This window comes from Gambusia affinis, linkage group LG10 (genome assembly GCF_019740435.1).
Source record: "Gambusia affinis linkage group LG10, SWU_Gaff_1.0, whole genome shotgun sequence".
Taxonomy (NCBI): domain Eukaryota; kingdom Metazoa; phylum Chordata; class Actinopteri; order Cyprinodontiformes; family Poeciliidae; genus Gambusia; species Gambusia affinis.
The window spans coordinates 13,605,126-13,625,492 of NC_057877.1; the positions used below are offsets into that span (position 1 = coordinate 13,605,126).

At 38.2% G+C, this 20,367-nt stretch overlaps 2 protein-coding genes across 5 annotated transcripts in view; both read right to left on the reverse strand.

Annotated features, from left to right (window-relative positions):
- The window catches only part of agbl4 (AGBL carboxypeptidase 4), a 442,148-nt gene that overhangs the window by 54,859 nt on the left and 366,922 nt on the right, over nucleotides 1–20,367 (reverse strand). The window lies entirely within an intron of this gene.
- bend5 (BEN domain containing 5) overlaps nucleotides 14,033–20,367 on the reverse strand; it is a 68,467-nt gene continuing 62,132 nt past the window's right edge. For all 3 annotated transcript variants that reach the window (XM_044130244.1, XM_044130243.1, XM_044130245.1), the window contains one exon: nucleotides 14,033–20,273. In XM_044130244.1, the coding sequence (XP_043986179.1) occupies nucleotides 20,077–20,273 (197 nt within the window). In that variant the 3' untranslated portion in view covers nucleotides 14,033–20,076. The remainder of the gene's footprint in view (nucleotides 20,274–20,367) is intronic.

A 20,367-nucleotide genomic window follows, 5' to 3' on the forward strand; every position in this document is an offset into this window, starting at 1 on the left:
AAGGAGACCTACTGACACTCAGAACAACACTTTGCCAGTGTATTGCAAGCCTTCAGGGACAAAACAGAAAGAAAGAGAGACACACACATAATCTACATAACCTTAATTGTATAGACTACAAAAGAATAATATATGGCTGTGTGAAGGCATTATTCCTCCTTTAGAAATCACAGTGTAGCTTAAAGATGTCATCTTTAAAATGTCATAATTTAATTTCACCGCTGCCAGTATCGAGACACAGCCAAGGTTTTAAATGGTTATGACTTTAAACCTCCTGTTCTACAGCTGGAGTTTATCAATATTGAAAACAAGGACCTTGCTCTAACTCAACTCTTTAATAGTTGAGCTTAAGTTATTACTGAACTTAAACAAACAGCTCATCTCAGACATGGCATTCCTCACAGTTGAGCTAAAACGCTGCAACAAAAAATAGCCAGTACTTCCTATTTTACTAAATAAAAGCACTTTCTGCAATAGTTATTTCAAAATAAAATAATGTGCATGCTCCATTGTATTCACCGTATTTTACAAAAAAAACTAATTTTAAATAAAAAATCCACCTTAAAATAATCAAACTGAACATCTCACAACACTTCCAAACCTTTAGTCCATAACTTTTCCACAGTGAATTTCTTTTAATGCGATGGCAGGAAGAACATTGAACTGACCAATTTACTCCAGCAGAAATCTCTGTTAAGAAAGAAATCGGAGTGTCGATTCAACAGATGTTTGTCAGCAAACCAGCTGAACAGACACACTGACTATGCCTCGGGGGTCCTACAATTAGAAAGTTGTGGGTTTGATTCCAGCTTCTTCCTTTCAAATATAGATGCAGACACTTAACCCTCAGCTTCCTGTGTATGGGAATCAGCATGTTTGTAAGTGAGTGTGGGTTTAGTGTAAAGTGCTTTGATTTGTCAGTACTAATAAAGCACTACATAGACTAATTCCACTAAAATTTACAATGAAAAGAAAATTGGCCAAAAATAGAGGTAATTTTGTAGCAAATATGTCTAATTTAATTATTAGCAGGTTTTTATTCTATAGTCTATTTATCCAAAGCACATAAATTGTGGTAGAGAAAACAGTAATACAAGGTCACCAGGTCATTTGCAACAAGTATTTTTTTATATTAATTTGTTTACTTCTTTTATTTGTGATAGAGCTAAATGAATAAGGTTGAGAATAACTGTTTGTTTTCTTTGATAAACAATTTTTGTTAAAAATGTTGAAACCATTGTATTTTTACTGAATCATAGTACGCATGGCGGCCTGTTCTACTTGGTTTCATTTGGTTTCCATTTATAAGCAAAAAGACAACACTGTTTCAAAAGAAGGTTTTTGGGAACTGACCGAAATAGCTCGCTCCCCGAAATAACTATGCATGCAAATTTGTATAATTATAAAACCAAAAAGATACAAAGAAAAAATACCCAATTCCATTTTATTCCTGGTGGACCTTTGATGCTGTTGACCTGAAGAGTGAGTTGTGCAACACAAGCATATGGGAGAGAGGAATGTGCCACTTGAGGACGCGAAAACAATGGACACATGTCATCTCCAATTAACCCCCTCCCATCTGCCTGTCTCTGGTTCTCTCTTTACTTTTTAAACTGGGCCAGACAGCAATGTAAATATCGTCACAAAAAATAGCCTCCGTTCAAGACAAGGGACTGTTCCGCCTCCCATGTGCCTGATTAAATTCAAAGTTTTTTTTAATTAATATTTGATTTAATTATTCCCTGTCACATTAGATATGATGCATTAAATTATTATTACCGGCATATTTAATAATTCAGGCTGCCAAGCCGTGTGTTTCGCTGACAGTGCCATGGAGTGCTCTGACCTGCTACTGAGCGTCCCCCAGAGACACCGTGGAGATCTCAGCAGGAGGCTGAAAACTACTAATGAATTCAAAAGAGACAATGAAAAATTAAGCTATGAGCATACTTCATGTGCATTGCAAACTTTTATAGTAAACTAATACTAATATCTTTTTATCTGAATGAACCCCGGGGTAATCCTGGTATCAGTGGAGGTTTTAGCCATGCAGAAACAGAGAGTTGTTAGTTCCTCTGCCAAAGACAGAGTGAAACATCATGCCATGATGGTATTGTTCTGACAAATGAGTCTCTGGCTGCACTCCGGTCTTGGCATTCACTTATGAAAGAATTCATCAGTCCAATTGGCTCTCCTGCCTCGCCTACTGCACAGCTGCACCCTTTCTCTAACTTGTGGCATGCATAAACTCAGCCACATCGAGGAGAGTTCCAGGTAAAAAAAAGAAGCAAAAAACTAAAGGGATTAGATTCCACATTTATGCTGCTTCTCAGGGTTCCCATCCAGTGTTTTCTTTTTTTATCCACAAGTCTTTTTTAATTCATCCTCAACACCTCGCTGTGGATCCTTTGGTGTGCTTCCTCCCGTCTCTCTTCCTTCCTCTCTTCGCCCCCCCATCTGAGATCAACACCTTGCCGAGTGCAGGTGCAAGGCTGCCGGCAAACTGTCAGCTTGAGTCTCCTTTACTTAAACACACACGCACTCCCGCAGCTTGGCTCCAACACAGGCGATTCCCACTCTCTGAATTGGTCTCCACACAGCGAGCTAGATTACAGTCACACTGTCAACACGTAAAGAAAGACTAGCAGTGAGTGCGCTAAAGGTTGGCAAACACTTGCTGAGCACACGGAAGGAAAATAGATTCTTTCAGGATAAAACAATGAAACGCCCATGTTCCTACTGTAGCTAGAAAAAAACCACAAATATTTTACAGCGCATCACTACTGCATCTTATGTAAAGGTTTCCATATCTTTCACCACTTGATAATTCCCCCATCACTAACTCCATCAATCCATCATAAATTCCTAACAGATTAAAATTCCAAGTAATCCTTCATATTTCACCAAAGCATTTCTTCTGACTAGAAGTAATATTACAGTTTTGAGAAAAGTCTATTAGACTTATTTTAAAAAGCTGACGAAAATTGCTGAGCAACAGGTGGGAGAGAGGCAGCACTGCTATTGATAAATAAAGACAGGGTTGCCACAGATCCTTCAAGATGCTGAAGTCTTACATGTTTACCATCTGAAAGTTACATTACCAGTACAGTGACATTACTAGTCTATTTGTCAATAAGTTGCATTAATGATTCATTTGTTCTTCTTTTGAAAAATCAACATTTATTTATATCTGTAAAGTTAAAATCACTCATTCTAATATTTTCATCACAAATAGAAACAAATAGAGAACCATCAGGACGATTTTTTTTTGTGACATGAGCCATTATTTAGCTCCGTATCCTACAGGTCAGCCCCTGTGTGTTAAATCAAAAGAAAAATGACATAGAACAACATCTGCAGTTGTAACAACCTCAGAGATTCAATAAGGATTAAGATCAACAACCACAAAATGACTAAATACTAAACAGTCAAAAACTATGATATTTGTTCAGATTATATAAATATGTGATCTTCTGAAAAAATATTAATCCACGCACATACATGGCCTGAGTGGTGACCTCCATAGCTGCGAACATGAAGATGGTGCTGGTCTGCATCGCTCAGGGTCATCTGACAGCTCCAAACAAGACGCTCATTAACACCAGCCCATTAAAAGCACCTGCTGGCAGAGGCTGGTGTGTGCAACTCTGTGTGTGTGTAGGTGTGTGTGTGTGTAACTCAAAGCCATTGACAAGGGGGTGCACATTGACAGAGAGCAGGGGAGACAGGTGTCAGTTTGGTCTTCAGACACAAATCCCGTCAGAGCGATAAGTACACTTAGAAACAGAGTTGTGTAAGGATTTCAAGGTTGATGGAGCAGAGCAGACATTTTAAAGAAACATCAATATCAGTTTGGGCTGTTAAACACAGTAATTCTGTTTCTGGCTTTAGCAAACAAAGACTGAGCAGCTTGGTTTTATACAACCCAAAACGTAACTCCATCTGCACCAGGACAAATAGTCCAACACATGTTGACAATAGATCTATTCACATGTTGGGATATTGTGTTATGCTAATATTGTTTACTTTGCTGTTGGAGCCTATTGGTAAAAAAACAACAACATTCTTTGTCCACTTAAAGTTAAACAACAACTTTTCTATGATGTAGTTTTGTTTTGATTGGTGCCAACATGATTAGCAGAAACTCTCGCAGGAAGACAGAAGCTGATGAATTCTGGGTTCACTTTAAAGCGGATCAACTTTATGCAATGAGTAATTCTAGTTACAAATATTGCATAAATAAACACCAGAAGGGTAATACAAGAATACACTGGAAACATTTAAGTTTCTAACTCTGATTGATTCGGTTTTTACATGTTTTGAATGTTTTAACAGACAGAGTTTTATGACGTTAATATGATTTTACTCAGTAAACTTTATAAGTGGAGTTTGTTAATCTACTCAAGTATTCAAATTTAAACAATCAGCATTATATGAAAAGCTATTAAATATCTCATAAATATTTGGATGAATGCATGTGCGTTTTGAGACAATTATCGTGACTGGCCTTATAATAAGTACTGAGAGAGGTGAACGCCCATCAACAGCAACTTGAATAATCTGTGTTAAAACAGGGGCAAAACATTATGATTCATTCCACAGGTCTTATCCTCCAGTAATCTCTCAGAATAATTTTTGCTCTGTGTTCAAAAACACAAAAATAATCAGCCGTCGATGTTATACATGTTGATAATTGCCCAGTCTCAGTATCACCAGGTATAATTAAGCCTACATGCCTGTTAACCTGCTTGTGTCTGTCCATTCAGTCCACATGCATTTGATGCGGAAAGGGCATTTGAAAGTGTTCTGCCTGGGTTTGCTAAGAATGGGATAATCTCTCACACCTAAATATAACAGCCCAACGCTAGGAAGTCACCTTGTTGCTCAATCAGCTCCAAACCCTGCTTGTCTCTCCCCGACAGAGAGAAAAATTCAGATAAACTCCCAGAACGCTTCTGAAGTCGCCCCTCCTGCTCCGGCTGATTTGCCACGTCTGTTTAGTCAGCTGCACATTACCATTTAAATAAAGAGGCTTGCTAAATGACCACTGCGAGAACATAAAAGACAAATTAAATAGTTTTTCTTTCTCAGGGCACTTTCTGTCTTTCTCTTTCTAGCTTGAGCTCCTCATCATTTTTAATTTGTTTGGTCTGAGGGGGGTATGATTGATAAAAATATGCAGAGAAGTCCAAATGCAAAAGGATCTATTCATCTTTGATTATGAGGGATTATGGAGGAAATCTAATCTGTTCAGAGAACAATGACTCACTCAGACAAACAGGTATGTTAATTTCTCAAAGAGAATTGATTATAAGCCAAGACGACAACAAACAAAGAAAATGGCAGGGATAACCACAAGGCATTAGGGTGGTTTTATATCAGACCTTATGATGAAAAGGAGCAACGTCCTAAGGTAGAACTGCATCCAATCAATTACAACAAAAGCAAAGCTACGAGGCACAGCTTCTAGAAACTCCATGTATACTTTCAGTGCTCAATTCTTTGTTTACTTAAGAAAAAATAAAAATAAAAAACAATAAAACCAAAATGCAGCTTAAGTAAATGGTATCTGTCAATTTTTAAAATTTGCAGCAGAAGTGAATAAGTACAAATCAAAAAGAACATGCAAACTCTAGAGGAAAACTTGAAATTCAAACAATTAAGACTCATTTTTAATAATGAGGATTAATGACATGCACTGAATGCTATACGGTCCTTCACATTTTTTGACACACCCAGTAAAGATGCGTAGAAAGGGTAAAATTTTATTGTCTTACTGTTTTGTAAGTATGTTTTTTAATATCGGTTTATGGAACAACACTGAACATGTCACACTTTTATGCAAGGCATAACAGTCAGTGTAGAGCTTGAATACAGGTTTGAATAACTGCATAATTGTACATTTCCTGTCCCCTCAAATTAACTCGCACACAAATTAATGTCTAAACAACTGGCAACAAAAGTGAATAAACTCTTATGTGACACTGTCCAAATTGTGCCTGACTAGTCATTTTCCCTGTCACGTGTCCATAGAAAAGGAAAAGCATTTGTCTTTATCAGCACAAATCACTTTGACTGTCTAAGCTCCAGGCATAAAGGCTTTAAGCTCAAATATGTTACTGAGATCTTGATATAATCTTTTTTTAAATAACACGATTTTCAGTTTTCTGGCAGAACCCATCCTGTTTTTATTACAAATCTGCTGGTATTTCAAAGTGTTCACAATTGTACGAACTAAAACAAATTTCAAATGGACCTTTGGAAGAGAAACGGGGCTAAAGTATCACAGATGCTATGGGTCTGTCCTTTACAGCGGGCGTTAGATGCTTTTGCGCACACTAATCCTTTGCTTCATGCCAGACCCACCAAGAATTTTTTTTTTTTTTTTTATGGAAAAGCTCAATCTTAATCTCATCTCACTAAAGCACACGGTTCCAGTTAAAATCCCAGTCATCAAGCCAACAGACTGTGTTTAGCATTGGGGATAAATGTATGAAGTTCTTCCTCTTATTCGTGGTGATTTTGCTCCCCTATAGATGCTGACATGAACGTCGTTAGCTTGCATGAGTGAAAACACACTTGACATCATGGGCCCATCATCAAGGAGGTGAGCAGATTGTATCGGACAAAGATTGATTGCCCTTGAAATCCAACAAAATTGCTTAGCTTGTAACAAGCTTTATTTCCTACATTAAATTATCATTAAAATGCTATTAGTGCAATTAGTCGATTTCCATTTTAAACAACAGCTCTTCGGTGAGAGGCATCAAGAGACAAAGGCGCGTGGGGGAGACGGTGAAGGGGGCGGTGAGGACAGTCGGCGTGCGAGGGAAGGAAAAGTTACAAGACACAAAGGAGCGAGAAGGAGGAGGAAAAAATGTATGAAGAGAGGAGAGGTGAGTCAGGAAGGATAGAGGCGACATGAGAGCAGCGGGAGCTGAATATTAAGCAGCTGTAGTGATTAGGGAGGTGCCGTGGAGTGGCACTGTGACAGTGACATTGGCTGCCATTGGCACTCCCTGCCACGGTGATTCACTGGAACCTGCTTCGTTTGGGCCATAATTAGCTTAACTGTTCAGAGAATGAAAAATTCATCATCGCTTTGAATCCTGTTAATTGGGGGAGCCATCTGCATTAATAGAAGGCCATTTGGATGTTCTGTGTTTAAGTATGCATGCGGGTGAGCAGCTCTGCATACATGGGGCATGTACAAGTGTGTATCAGAGTGTGTATTTATGTTAAGAGAGGGTAGTTTTGTACTCACCCCCCAGAAGGGGTGATAAAGTCCAACATTTGTCAGGTTTTTTTTTTTTTTTTTTATCATTGAAGCAGCAACTAAGCACCTATCAGTGATAAGGACTTCTGAAGATGGCTGAAGGCACAGGGGAAATTAGCATGTTGAGCTAAGATGTTGTAGCATATCTTATCAGTTCGGTTACAATCTGTTAACAGGCAGGTGAAGAGAGGAAGAGAGCCAACTCATTAGTCGTGTGAAAAACAGAAATCATCAGTGCTTCGCTGTCAGCCAGAGTCAAGTATGTTTGAAATCTCTTCTCCACAACTAGAGGAAAAGGCATCTTTGCTTCACATTAGCCATGCCTCGTTCTTGCTTGAAAAAGCCAAGTTTCTTCTAATCATTGAACATGACCTCGTTTGGTATTTGCTCACATATTTTTGAGGTGTCTAAAAGTTTTTCCATAGAAATGCTCCCTCATTTTTTGTGTACCTTGCTATTTTCAGAGATAAGTGTTTTATTGGTTGTTAAACCACTTAACTCTGACGTATGAATCAGTGGGAAAGAAAATTCTCCTAAACTCCAGGGATGTATCTGTGTAAGGTCGATACATTAACTTGATTTTTCAGCACTGCGCTTGCTAGAAGGATTCGTAATATTTCTTGTTAGATCTAAAACCCTGGATTGTAAAGGTCCGTCTGAAAACCGAGACCTGGTTGTTCTACATGTTCCCGAAAGAACATTTTACAATTGTACAATTGTTACAATTTTACATTTTGCAAGATTCACTTTCATTTTTCAGGGATTTTTCAGATTCCACTTCCATTAAAACAGCTCCCAGTTGCAGCCCGTGGGACAGACAACCTGTCTACATTTATGGATTGTTTTTCACTACCATTAACATTTTGATTTCCTTTATTCTGTGGAAGTTATTCTATATTTAAGTGCTGCGTTTCGCTGGACAAAACAATTTAATAAGTTATTGCCGTCATCAACTTTGTTAATATTTGTTGTTCATCCCAGAAAATGCAACAACTACTGCCTCAGTGCTTCTCTTAAAATTGCATTTTTCCTCTTCTTGTTCCTTCCCACTTTTGCCACATGCTTGCTCAGGAGCAGGGATTGCTGTAAAGTCAATGGCTCGATTCAGTTAGGGGGATTTCCCCAAATAGACAAGTTTTACCAAAATAAATTAAATGATAAGTTGACTTATCATTTATCAGTGCAGGTAACTGGGTCTAAGTGTTCCTATATGATTGAACGGTATTGGAGCAAAGTTAACCTAATGTGGACTTTGTATAAATGGATTTGATTTGGAGCAGTAAGTCCTGTGAAACAGAGTTCCCCAGTGCTGTCCAGCAGGTCTCAGATGAATGCTGCCATTCTGCAGTGTATCGTTGTGTTCTGCAGAAACTTTTTATTTATTCAAACCATTTTGTTCAACAGCAGGGAAACACTTAACACAGGCAGGACAGGTGGGATCTCCTGAAACAGGGCTGGGAACCAACATTGTAAAGTATTTTGAGATTACATTTTTTTCTTCAAATTTAGTGCTGCATAAAAAAATTAAGATGATTTTAAGAATGATCGATCTTTGAGTTGTCTGTGTTATATTTGAGATTAAGATATTCTTTTCCTGGATGTATCTTTCTATGCCCAACAGTTTATGTTTTTTATGTTTTACTTAGGGAAGATTTATACTTTTTCACGTCTCTCTTCTTCTTGTATTTGTATAAGCCCAGGATTATTTTTTATGCATGCAGCAGTGATCCACAAAGTAAAATAAATGAAAAGATAGGCTCATGAACAACACTAAATATTTATCATGCATTTAAATTAGACTTCTAAACGTGCAATCGTTTTTACGTTGTGCAATTTGCTTGAATGACGTAGCTCTAATGGGGTAAATATGTGCTCTACAAAGGACACTGGGTGTACTTCTTCTATCTGCTGAAATCTGGAAGATTAAGAGCAGCAGTTGTGGTGGTCAGCGGCTGCAGGAAGCAGTAAGAAATTAAGACTAATGTCATCTATCTCACTGAAGTGAGGATGTAGAAAGACCACAATTACACTGAACAACAACAAGCCTGTGTGGAGATAATGAAAAGCTTGTGAGGTTTACTAGTTGGTGACTATTGAATGAACGTAGTTCAGCATCAGTGGCTGTTTTTTCAAAGTTAATTTTCTATTTCAGATGAAAAATGTGTTTTTTATGGTCTTTGATCCAAATTGTCTATATCTTCTGACAAACTAAGATCTCATCCTCTGCAATTCTCCTTTCACAAGGTAACAAAAGCAACTCCATGTTCCTACTAAACACAAAACTTTGTCTGCTAACATTTACAACTCATATGCAACAAGACACAAAAGATGGACTGGATGACTCGGTGTTCCACGAAGCTCTAGAAAGCGATGAAAAAAATGTGCATGTGGGACATTAATACAACCCATTTAACTGAATGCTGCAGTGTAGATGGTGTTTATGCGACAGAAAGGCAAGCTGCAGAGGCTGCAGAGCCCAGCCCAGTCTGGACCAGCTCAGCCCAGCCCAGCCTGACCCATCCGGCACTAATCCATCATCGCCACCACTGAATCATCGCGCTGTCAATAAAGGCGGGCGGTAATACATTACAGACATGTGGCAGCCTTTGGCGATAATGACATTGAGAATTCTCCTTGGGCAGTCGGAAAAGCCTGGGCTCACGACACTCTTGCTTACAGAAGCAATAATATATGGAAATGCATCAGTGTGCAAGAAGAGGGAGTGGACTGGGACCAGAGGAGGGCGGGAGAGTTGAGGGACGCTTTGGCACTTTACAAGCAAAGAAGGAGGAAGTAGCCTTCAGTGGCTGCATCTTCATCCATTTCCAATGTGGACTCATCCGAATCTAGGACTCAATGATGAGGCGCATGTTAAATTTAAGCCTTCACAAACCAGCCGTGTTACAATCGATCTGATGTGCCAGCACTCCATTTTTGCCTTATCTCGCTTTCATGTTGCTCAGCTGCTACCGCAATATGATTTAGACATGTGATAGGCTAGAAAGAGCACAGAGAGGGAGGCCAGACTGATGACAGATTCTAGAGCAAATACAGTACAGTTAGCAGAAGGTTTACGATGCTGCTGTGAAGGTAGAAATTAACAGTCCTGTTATTCTCCTCTACTTCATACAAACATGTTTACGATTGCAGTAAGTGAAAGACAGGCTCCAGTTTGGTCAGGCTTTGAATATGTATATTTATGTGGATGTAGCTACATATGGGTTAATGGATAAAGATGGATGGGTAGGTGGATGGACAATCATAACAAATGGGAAAATGGATGGAAAGGAAGTTTTGCTAAGGAGGTACGATGACACGATGGATAGAAAAAATAATAGATGATGGATAAGAAGATGGATGGATGGATATTTGAAAGGAGAGCCGGACAGGTTTCCGGATGGATGATTGTTGGATTGATGGATGCTGGACAAACCAATTGATGGACAGAAGAATGGATAAATGATGGGTGGACAAAGAAATGGAAGGACATTAGACAACAGGACAAGGAATACATTTCCAAAATATATTTTTTCTTCATACACTTGTTTTTGCATACCAGGAAAATAGTTAAAAATAATTCCTTTCCAGACTGATTAGGAACTCTGTGCATATTACACATCTATTCTAAAAGATATGGCCTGAAAAGATACTGAGAGCTTTAATGGATATGCTATTCTCCAGGGTGACACATTGGAAAAGTTAATCCAGGCACCCACCTGACAATTTGAAACCATAATTTCACTTTCGGGATTTAAATTAAAAGTTTACCGGGTTTCCAAAACTGAGAAGTCTGCATTAACTGAGGGGTCACCAAGGTTTTATGAAATCCTTTCAGCGCACAGAGCCACAATTTAGAAAATAATAAAACTCCTTCGACTTCAGTTAGGGTGTATTCAGAAGTTAAAATAACACATTCAAGGTCTGAAATAGGTTTTTGCTTTAAGTTACCGACCAGGTTAAACTGATTAAAATACAGAGTGAGATGAAAATACCATCTGTGAAAATGAAGTTACTGCTTTCTTTGAAGACTTCAGACTAATGAAAATGTGTGAGAGCAACAGGCATGGCCTCTACGAACTGGCTTTGAAGCATCTGAGAATTTGAAATGAAAACTTTGCTGACGTTATTTGACTGCCTCAAAGTTACACCCAAAATTTAATTATACTTCTGGTAGGCTTAGGTTTAAAGTAATCTTTTTATTTTACCGATAGCCTGACTTGAAGTGATACTAGCATTTCAGAATAGTAAAGCTCTGAAATTAACTCTCAATTTGACTTTGAGAATCTGTGGAGGGAACTAAAGATGAGGGTGATGGCAAGGAGGCCTTCCAATTTCAAATGACCTGGAGTTCACCACCGAAGACAAATCATCAATGTACCAGTGAGAAAATGTACTTTATTTGCACAAGCAGTCATGGTGATGAATCTTCAAGATGCAATATTTTCTTAAAATGTAAAAAGTGTATTATTTTGTTTCTGATAAAGAGTTGTATTATTTTGCTTAGTTACCTGTATCTATTTATGTCATATTGGTCTGTCCCAACATTGCCCTGCCTAGATCAAGGTCTCTGGTTTGAAACCCAGCAATGTCTTTGGAAAAGTATGTTGTATTTTAGAGGAATTTTTCTTTTCCACAATATGTCACAACCAGAAACTTCAATGTATTTTACAAACACTTTAATGTTTAATCTACGAATTTCAGTGCATGCCTGTTGTACTGGAGGGTGTTGATTTTAAAATATTGTTTTAAATGTTCTGTATTTCCAATACAGAACATTGGAAATGCATGTTATGTATTGGAGCACGTATTTCCAGTACAGTTTATCCCAGTACTGAATAAACGCTCAGCTCATGACCTCAGCAATTGACTTTGAGTTTGGAAATTTCTTTACCAGTCTGAAACATTAAATTCTTTAAACTCTGTACATTGAGAACCATCAGACTTTATAGATATCATCACTTAACGCTAGAGCTGGTACATCTTAACATCAGAAGACTCAAATGAAAATGACGTTAGAGATCATCAAATGTGGACCAAGGCTGTGTCTCGCAAACAAATCTGGATCCATTATCAGAGCCGCAGTTGTAAAGCTGAGGCAGCCGGGATAATATAAGATTGCAGTTTTCAACGTGGATGAATTTAATGAAAAACAGACGTTTAGGTGTTCCCACCACCCACTAATTTGTAATGTGACATATCACATAAACAAATGCTATGAATAGCTGTAGCTAGTGGGAGTTGTAATCACTGCTCGTGACACCAGAGAACATTAAAAAATACCCAGTTTACCAAGATTATTTTATGTCTTATTTAACCAGTTACCAATGCACATTTCATGACCCCAAGCAAACACCACACGCTCTGATCAGGGGGCTGCTTCACTGAGCTGCTGAGGTGGGTAGACTGATGGCCACTACTGACTCCAGATCAGCACCAACTAATAATCCGCAATCAGCGCTTCTGACATCCTACTGAGCTTATTCATCATGTTGACGACAAAATTATACTAAATTACGTAAGCAAACATATGAAAATATGCCTGTAGCAAAAAGCTGACAGCACACACCACCATGATCTGAAGGTTCCCAGTGTTGCTCATCACTGAAATCTCTGTACTGAATTGATCTCTTTCAATAGAAATTTAGTGGCTTTCTTTTCTTTTAAGGATTTTTTTTTTCAGCATTTTGGCTTCTTGCCTTCAGTTCTGAGATTTTCCGGGTAACACTGAGTGTTACCAAGAGACACTGGAGACGTGGAGCTGTCCACCCCTTTGTCCAAAATGTTCCTGTATTTAGCATCATTCGTCTTGCTAACAATTCTAACCCTCTTCTCAGAACAGGCTGAAGCATCCCCACAACTTAACACTCCCATATTTCAGTCAGAATTGTGTATACATTGATTTGCAAAGTCAGCTTTCCACCATGCACATGCAATGTAAGCTGACATTTTAATTTTGGACTCATTGGACCAGGGAACCTTCTTTTTTTAGAATTGAATTGGTGTTCTCAGGATGGCTTGTGGCAAATTTCAAATGAAACATCTGATGGTTTTCTTTGAAAAATTGATTTCCACTTTTCACCGGTCTATAAATACTGGAATTGTGCAGAGAGCAACTAGTTATTCTGCCCTTCCTGAGCTGAGGGTCTCTGCAGTTCCTCTGGACTTATCCTGGTGCTGCTTCTCCGATTAATGCTCTCCTTATCCGTCAATTTAGCTCAACTGCTTTGTCTTGGCAGGATTGCAGTTGTGCCTTTATCTAAGCATTTTTAGGTGAATAGAGCATTACTCTGGCAGACATATGTAGGTTGAGATATAACCTACATGACATCTCTGACCTGTCTGCTGTGGTACGTAAGTCTTTTCTAAAAAAAAAAAAAAAACCTCCCAGAACAGTTTTATTCATAAAATTATTACTAAAAGGCAGGTTATACTTACCAATTAAATTGCTTCTGAAAGCAGTTCTTAACACTGGCTTTTTTTTCAAAAACTGGTTAAACACAAATGCATGACAGAATTTTTCATCTGTGAAACCACATATTTTTCCTTCCACTTGACATTTATCTACAATTTTGTCTTGTATTGCACAACCTCCCAATAAAATACTTTAATTTATGGTTGTAATGTCACAAAATGTGGAAAAGATAAAAGAGTATGAATACAATTGCAAGGTATTTAATTTCTGGCTTCTGAAAAACGATGCATGTGAGGTTATAAAACCTCAGCGGACAATGTTTTATGTGTTGGCCCTATGATTAATTGTTGCCTGTATTGCGCTTGCAGTAGAACAAAGCAGGAATGAAAAGGAATAAAATTAACTTTAGAAACAAACTAACTTTTTGAACTAAATAATTGTACAGTTAACAGAACAACAGCATAACAAGCCTAAACTCTGTGGCAGGAAATGACACACAAAAAGCAAGACCAGAGGTTTGTGCTGATAGAATAAAAGTCTTGATTTATTTCTGTTTATCTATACATTTAAACGGGTGTTCCTGAATGCAGCAAGAGAAAAAACACAGAACAGGATGCTAAGCGTCAAAGAGTTGCTCGCATAGCAGAGGTGTGGCCGGTTTAGCGAAGACATGTACACTCTATCGTTTATATTTATAAGTTTTTCTGTAAATGTGGTTTGCCACTGGGAGGCTACAATAGGGTAGAGGAAGTGTTTACTGTAAGAGTTTTGAGATTTTTTTTTTCACATTATTATACCAACAATAAATACTCCATAAAGTAGAAACCCTGTCTTTCCCCAACTATAACTGCAATGCATTAAATTCTACAGATAGGTATACCAAGCAGCCCTGTATAGCTCAGTTTAATTCAAATTAAAGAGCTTAAACATAATAATAGTTCAGCACAGATTTGTCATATCGCCATTGTCCTATATCACTCAATCTCAAGGCTGTGCAGACACATTCACTTCTCTCCTGCTCTTTACCTCGGGGGTTGGCCCTCCATCCCAACAGTGATGTGGTACCAGGTTGGTTATTCTACACCTGCATAGGAACTACAAACACAATTCTCTGGGCTCAACTCCCCCCATAGGCCGGAGGAAAGCTCACTGCTAACCGTTATAGAACAGTCCAAAGAATGGCTTAAAAGTGCTTCCTTGAAAACCAGCTGCTGTGTCTAAGAACACACATTACTCACAGTAGAGAGGCGTCAGTATGACAAAGTTCAGTTTAAGTAGACAGAAACGAAACGTGTACTAACGTGTCTCAAACACTTTGGCGCGGAAAACAAACACTGAAGCGCAGCGGGTCAGGGGACAGGAAATAAGAGGATGTAAAGCACTTTCTGCGAAGAGAAAATCCAGAGATATAAAACTGAAGGAAAGCATTTACAAAGATACACAGAGAAATACAGAGAAAGTGAAGCAAAAAATACCCCACAAAAAAACCAACCGTTATGACTGACAAAGTAAACAAAACAAGTGTGATAAAGCCCCATTTATGTTTTTCTTTACACATTCCTAATTTCTGCTCATATGGGTGTGATAAAAACCTTGAATACAAATGGACCCTGATATACAATGCAAGGTTGACCCAAATGGAATATGGTTTTGTCGAGGGCCTTTGCTACTGTAACTCACACTGCTCCCGTAACCATGTACCATCTATGAAGATAACCTGATCTAGCCAGTAAAAATGCATATTTCTGAAAACAAACAAACAAACAAAAAAAAACACACTGCAACAAAAAGGAAATTAACAGAAGCAGATGCACCCACTTAAAATCCACAACTTCTGAGGTACTTCTGAAACTGAGAATATTACTACTATCTACAATATTTGGATGGATAGCATATATTTTTGATACAGTAATAGCAGGGTTACCAGCCTTGCGAAAAACATTTTGGCTTTAGGATTTTGATTAGTTGAGGGGATAGCGGCGGTTAACACACCTGAATAACACAGAGCCGTATGACGATTAAAAACATAGAAAAACAGCACCATTTGAGGTCCGGTAGATCAGTTTTTGTTTTTCTCAAACTGTTTGCTGGTAGCACCGTCAACCAGTAAAAATCTCAGATTGCAGTACAGAGACAGAACACAACCATCGATCAACTGCACAACATAGCAAAGAGCAAAGATATATATCCATATATATATTCAGAGACAACCCCCTCACACAGAAACCCCCTTTACAGCAGCATCTTTAAGCAGATAAGAAAACGGATTTTGCTTAAGAATGATATTTGTGTATTGAGGTGTTTTATATGCTGTACATGTTAAGAGCAACCAGCTATACCTTTTCCTATAGATTTCCTTTTTTTATATATAATATACACACATATAGTTTACATTTACTGACAAACACCAGAGTAACAATGAGGTAGGACGGTGAAGTTGGATGAAGTAGAACCGGTTTGTGAATCGTATACAAAGTTACTGATACTTTTAAGAAAAATATATGCTTAACAATGTATATCTTTGTATTTTTTTGTTTATATTGTATCTGAGGCTCAAACAGTAATATGTCTGGTTAACAGTATGGCTCTGCAAACTGCAAGACATCCATCTTGCTCAACAGAGTGAAGCTTAAAAACTCGGATCACTCTTTCCTCAATCGAACTACGAAAAAGTAAAACAAAGCTCCATCGTTTTGAGAAGCTTCTGACAGGTATTCACAGCATAAGCCATAAAGCAGGTGAGTAAGGAACAAGAAGTGGCACAAGAAGAGGATCATGTCCAGCAGGTTTCCTTCCTAAAACTACTGTTATGGTGGTGTGCTGTGTTACAGAGTCAAACTAGCCTAAAACATCCATGACTCTCTATTCCAGGTTGTGTAATATGCACAATACGTTACGAGTCGGCTGCCAAAACTTCTGGTACTCTATTGTCAGATTGGCCGTGTCATCGCAGATTAGGCTAAATCTGCGATGGTACAGCTTTCATCCACTGAAGATGGTTTTAGTTAAGGGATTATAGGTTTTAATCTCTCTCCAGGAAACCAGCCTTTCAAAACGATGATGTAATAGCTCTATAAATGCTCTCTTTAAGCATCGTTACAACCACGCCCTCTTTTGGCATCGGACAACAAAGAAACACAAACACAGTACACAACAACGCATCTGAATTTCAGTAAGGTGGCTTTGCACAGCAGAAAGCTTTTTTTTTTTCCTTTTAAATTGCAAGTATTTTCAATACACTCTCCAACATTTGAACCTTATCGTACTTTGTACATAGAATAAACAAACAAAAAAAGGGGACTCTGGTTTACAAAAAAACAAAAAAAAAAAAAAACAGACAAGTGTCACCATTGCGTGACTTTGTTATTCACTAAGGCCCAATACTTTTGCATGGGCCATTTTTTTGTGCAAACCCAGCTGATTCCGCAGTCTGCATACAACTTTTATCAGCTTCATCATTCAGTTCTCACAGTTACAACTCAATAGTAAAAAATACTCCATTGAAACTCTATATAAGTCATATTTGTACACGTGAACAGCATGGAGATGTGTTAAGCTAAAGCACAATTTCCAGTCATTTTAAACATTTCAAAGGTCTTTAAACTGGACATTGCTGTTTTAAACTAACTTATTTATTGTTTGCCAGTCTGCTAAGGTCGCGGCTTAATATCCAGGAGGAAATAATGGAGTAGCTGATTCCAGTTTCAACGTCAATTTGATATGAATCTGCAGATCTAATAAACCTTACAGCTAAATGTTGAACTTACCAAGCTTATTATGGGGTGTTAGCTTGTCAGAGTCATTCCAAAAATTCAAATTTGTTTTAATGATAAGAAATAGAAACCAAAATGTCATAAGGTGCTTCATGAGAATAAAAATGACAGTCAGGCCCAAACGTAAAACTATCATGACAAACAATTGTTTAAAATTGAAGAAATCGCAGTACAATTTAAAGTGCATTCAATGTAAAAGATATGAGCTGATAATTACTGCATCTTGATATTTAAGATCCCAACAGTTTAAGAATAGAGATTTTCACTGATTTAAAGTGAGGTTTACCAAATATCACAATGTTGACCTAATCTACAGGCTCTGACTTGGTAAATAAACCCGTACTCTCTCTTGTTCCTATGGAATAACTTTGGCTATGAATGAGGAGGATTTGTTTTCCGTTGGTAGACTCAGCTGATCAACATTTGGATACAACAACTAGCTTAAAGCCAATGATTCATATAAAAACAACAAAGTAAAAAAAAAACAACCCAAAAAACAGGAAACAGATGGATAAGAAATACAATATGAAAAACACTGCATCAAATATGATCAGAACCGTTAAACTGTAATACGACTAACCAAAATATGTCACCAACTTTGGTGTCAAACATATGCATCTGTTTCTATGCTCTTTGGAACATAAAGTAGCTTAACGAAAGGCTGATATGAAGTTGTGATATGACACAAACCAAGACAAACAAACAAAAAAAAAGGAGAGAAAGAAATAAAGTGAGAGACATCCAGGAATTACGAGTGTGAAGAGGAAAAAGGTTTGATGGGCAGCTCTGCAGCAGATTCACAGTTAGCCACAGCTAAGTCACAGTTGAGATTTCAATCTGCAGCATTTAGTTCCAGCCTGCAGACAGCCACACAAACCGCTTCAGATCAAAACAATATAACAGGAGAGAAAAATCCTATATATATATATATATAAACATACACAATAAAAGAACATTTTAAAACTTTTGATGGCATAGCTCAGAGGAAATTGTCACTGGAGCAACCTTACTATTTTCCCCAGTGCTGTGACTAAAAAGAAGAGAGGGTTAGGATGGGATTCAGCAGGGCCAGACAACCTTACAAAAAAAGAAAGAAAGAAAAGCAAAAATAGTGCCGCAGACAGCTTTACCCACAGCTTTCACAACAAGATGACCTGGACTGCGCAGAGCTGTGCTCTGATTTTCACCTGGCCGCTAGTCCGGTTCACCTCAATCGAACGGTGCAAACCACACATAATAATAGTACCTGGTCAACTCTTACATTCTCACAGCAAAGTGCAGGTGAAGCTTCATCACTTCAGCTTACAAAACATTTACAATCACAGCTTACTGTTAAAATAAAAAAATAAAAAAACCCAGAGACATATATGTCCCTGGAGATTGCCGAATCCATTTAAGGCCTTTCAAGGCATCAACATGCCTGTACCGCAACAACTCTAGACTCAAGTTTATTCAAATGACTAAGACTGACGCAGAAATATTAGAGATGCACCAATTAATAAGTGAAGAATCAGAATTGACTACCTTTTATTTAATCCCACAGTCAGATACAAAAAAAATCTGATTTTTTGCTTGTTCATCAAGTCCAAACTAAGAACTCTTACTACTATTTTGGTCTATAAACTCATCACCCCAACATCAGCTTCTTTGACTCAGTTTGAATTTATTTAAAATCATACAAAGAGTAGGGGACTATACCTCTGAGCTTAAGTGGAAAAAACCTTACATTTTTAGTTGGATTAAAAAAAAAAAACCTGCAGCTTGATGTTTTCTCAACAATGTTTTGAAAAACAGGTAAACAAAAATCGGAATTGGCTGAGGGAAAAGTCTGATTGGTGCATCTCTTAAATATATGTCATACATATATATATATTTCAGTTCATGTCCTCATACGTTAATTGTATGTGTTAACATGAAAGGTAAAAAAAAAAAAAAAATCAAAAAATCAAAGGTAGCTTTACTGACTCATAAATTGGAGTCATTCTTTCCAACAACCCTCTCTAAGCCCTCTTCTCATAAGCAGATGTGTTAAAGGAGTTAAGAGACAGCACACATTCTAAGGTAATCTCTTGGAGCAAACCGTCATATGGCTGTTACTAATTAAGACTTGTGCATTCGAGACCCTGACGTCCCATTCTTTGCATTTAGTACCGACACTCCAATCCCCGACAGTATAAGACCCGGCGTTAGCTAGCATCGTCAATTAGACAGCATCAGAAGACTCTACCTACAGGAATAATCTCTTACTTTTTAAAAGTTCCAGGACTCGAAATGATGTTCTGACACAGAACAATAAATTAACTATCACATCTAATCTCGCTCTCTCGACACATATGCACACGCCTCCATACCAATGGTAAAGCTTATAAAACAACACACTCACTCCAGCTCATGTCAAACTATTTCATGTGCTGGTGGGTAAAGCTGCCTGGCAGCCAAAAAAAAAGAAATGATAAACATGACGCTCGACCTATACAGAGGTGGGATAGGACCTGTGTGAAAGAAATATGACAGCTTCTGGAACAGTGACAGCAGTCCCCAACCCTCCCATAGCAAGTCCCCTAAACATCCTGCGGGCCACGCGGGGCAGAAGGCGCTGACGTGAGAGTAGATCACTATATGCCATCGTAGGTGAAGTTCTCCATCTTGACTGTCTGTCTGATTAGCAGCTTGGACTCCCGTCGCTCCTCGTTCTTGATGGACTTGTTGATGTCCATTATCTTTTCACAGATATATTTGTTCACTTTGGACAATCTCTGCGTGATCTCAGCGCTGTCGGCCGTTTCTTGAGACACTCTGTCGTAGAGACACTCTGGGGAAAGAGCGAGACAAGGGGGTGCGTGCATCCGATGAGAAGACGCTCATCTTACTTTTGATGTCTGCTAAACATGCACTCATCTATTTAC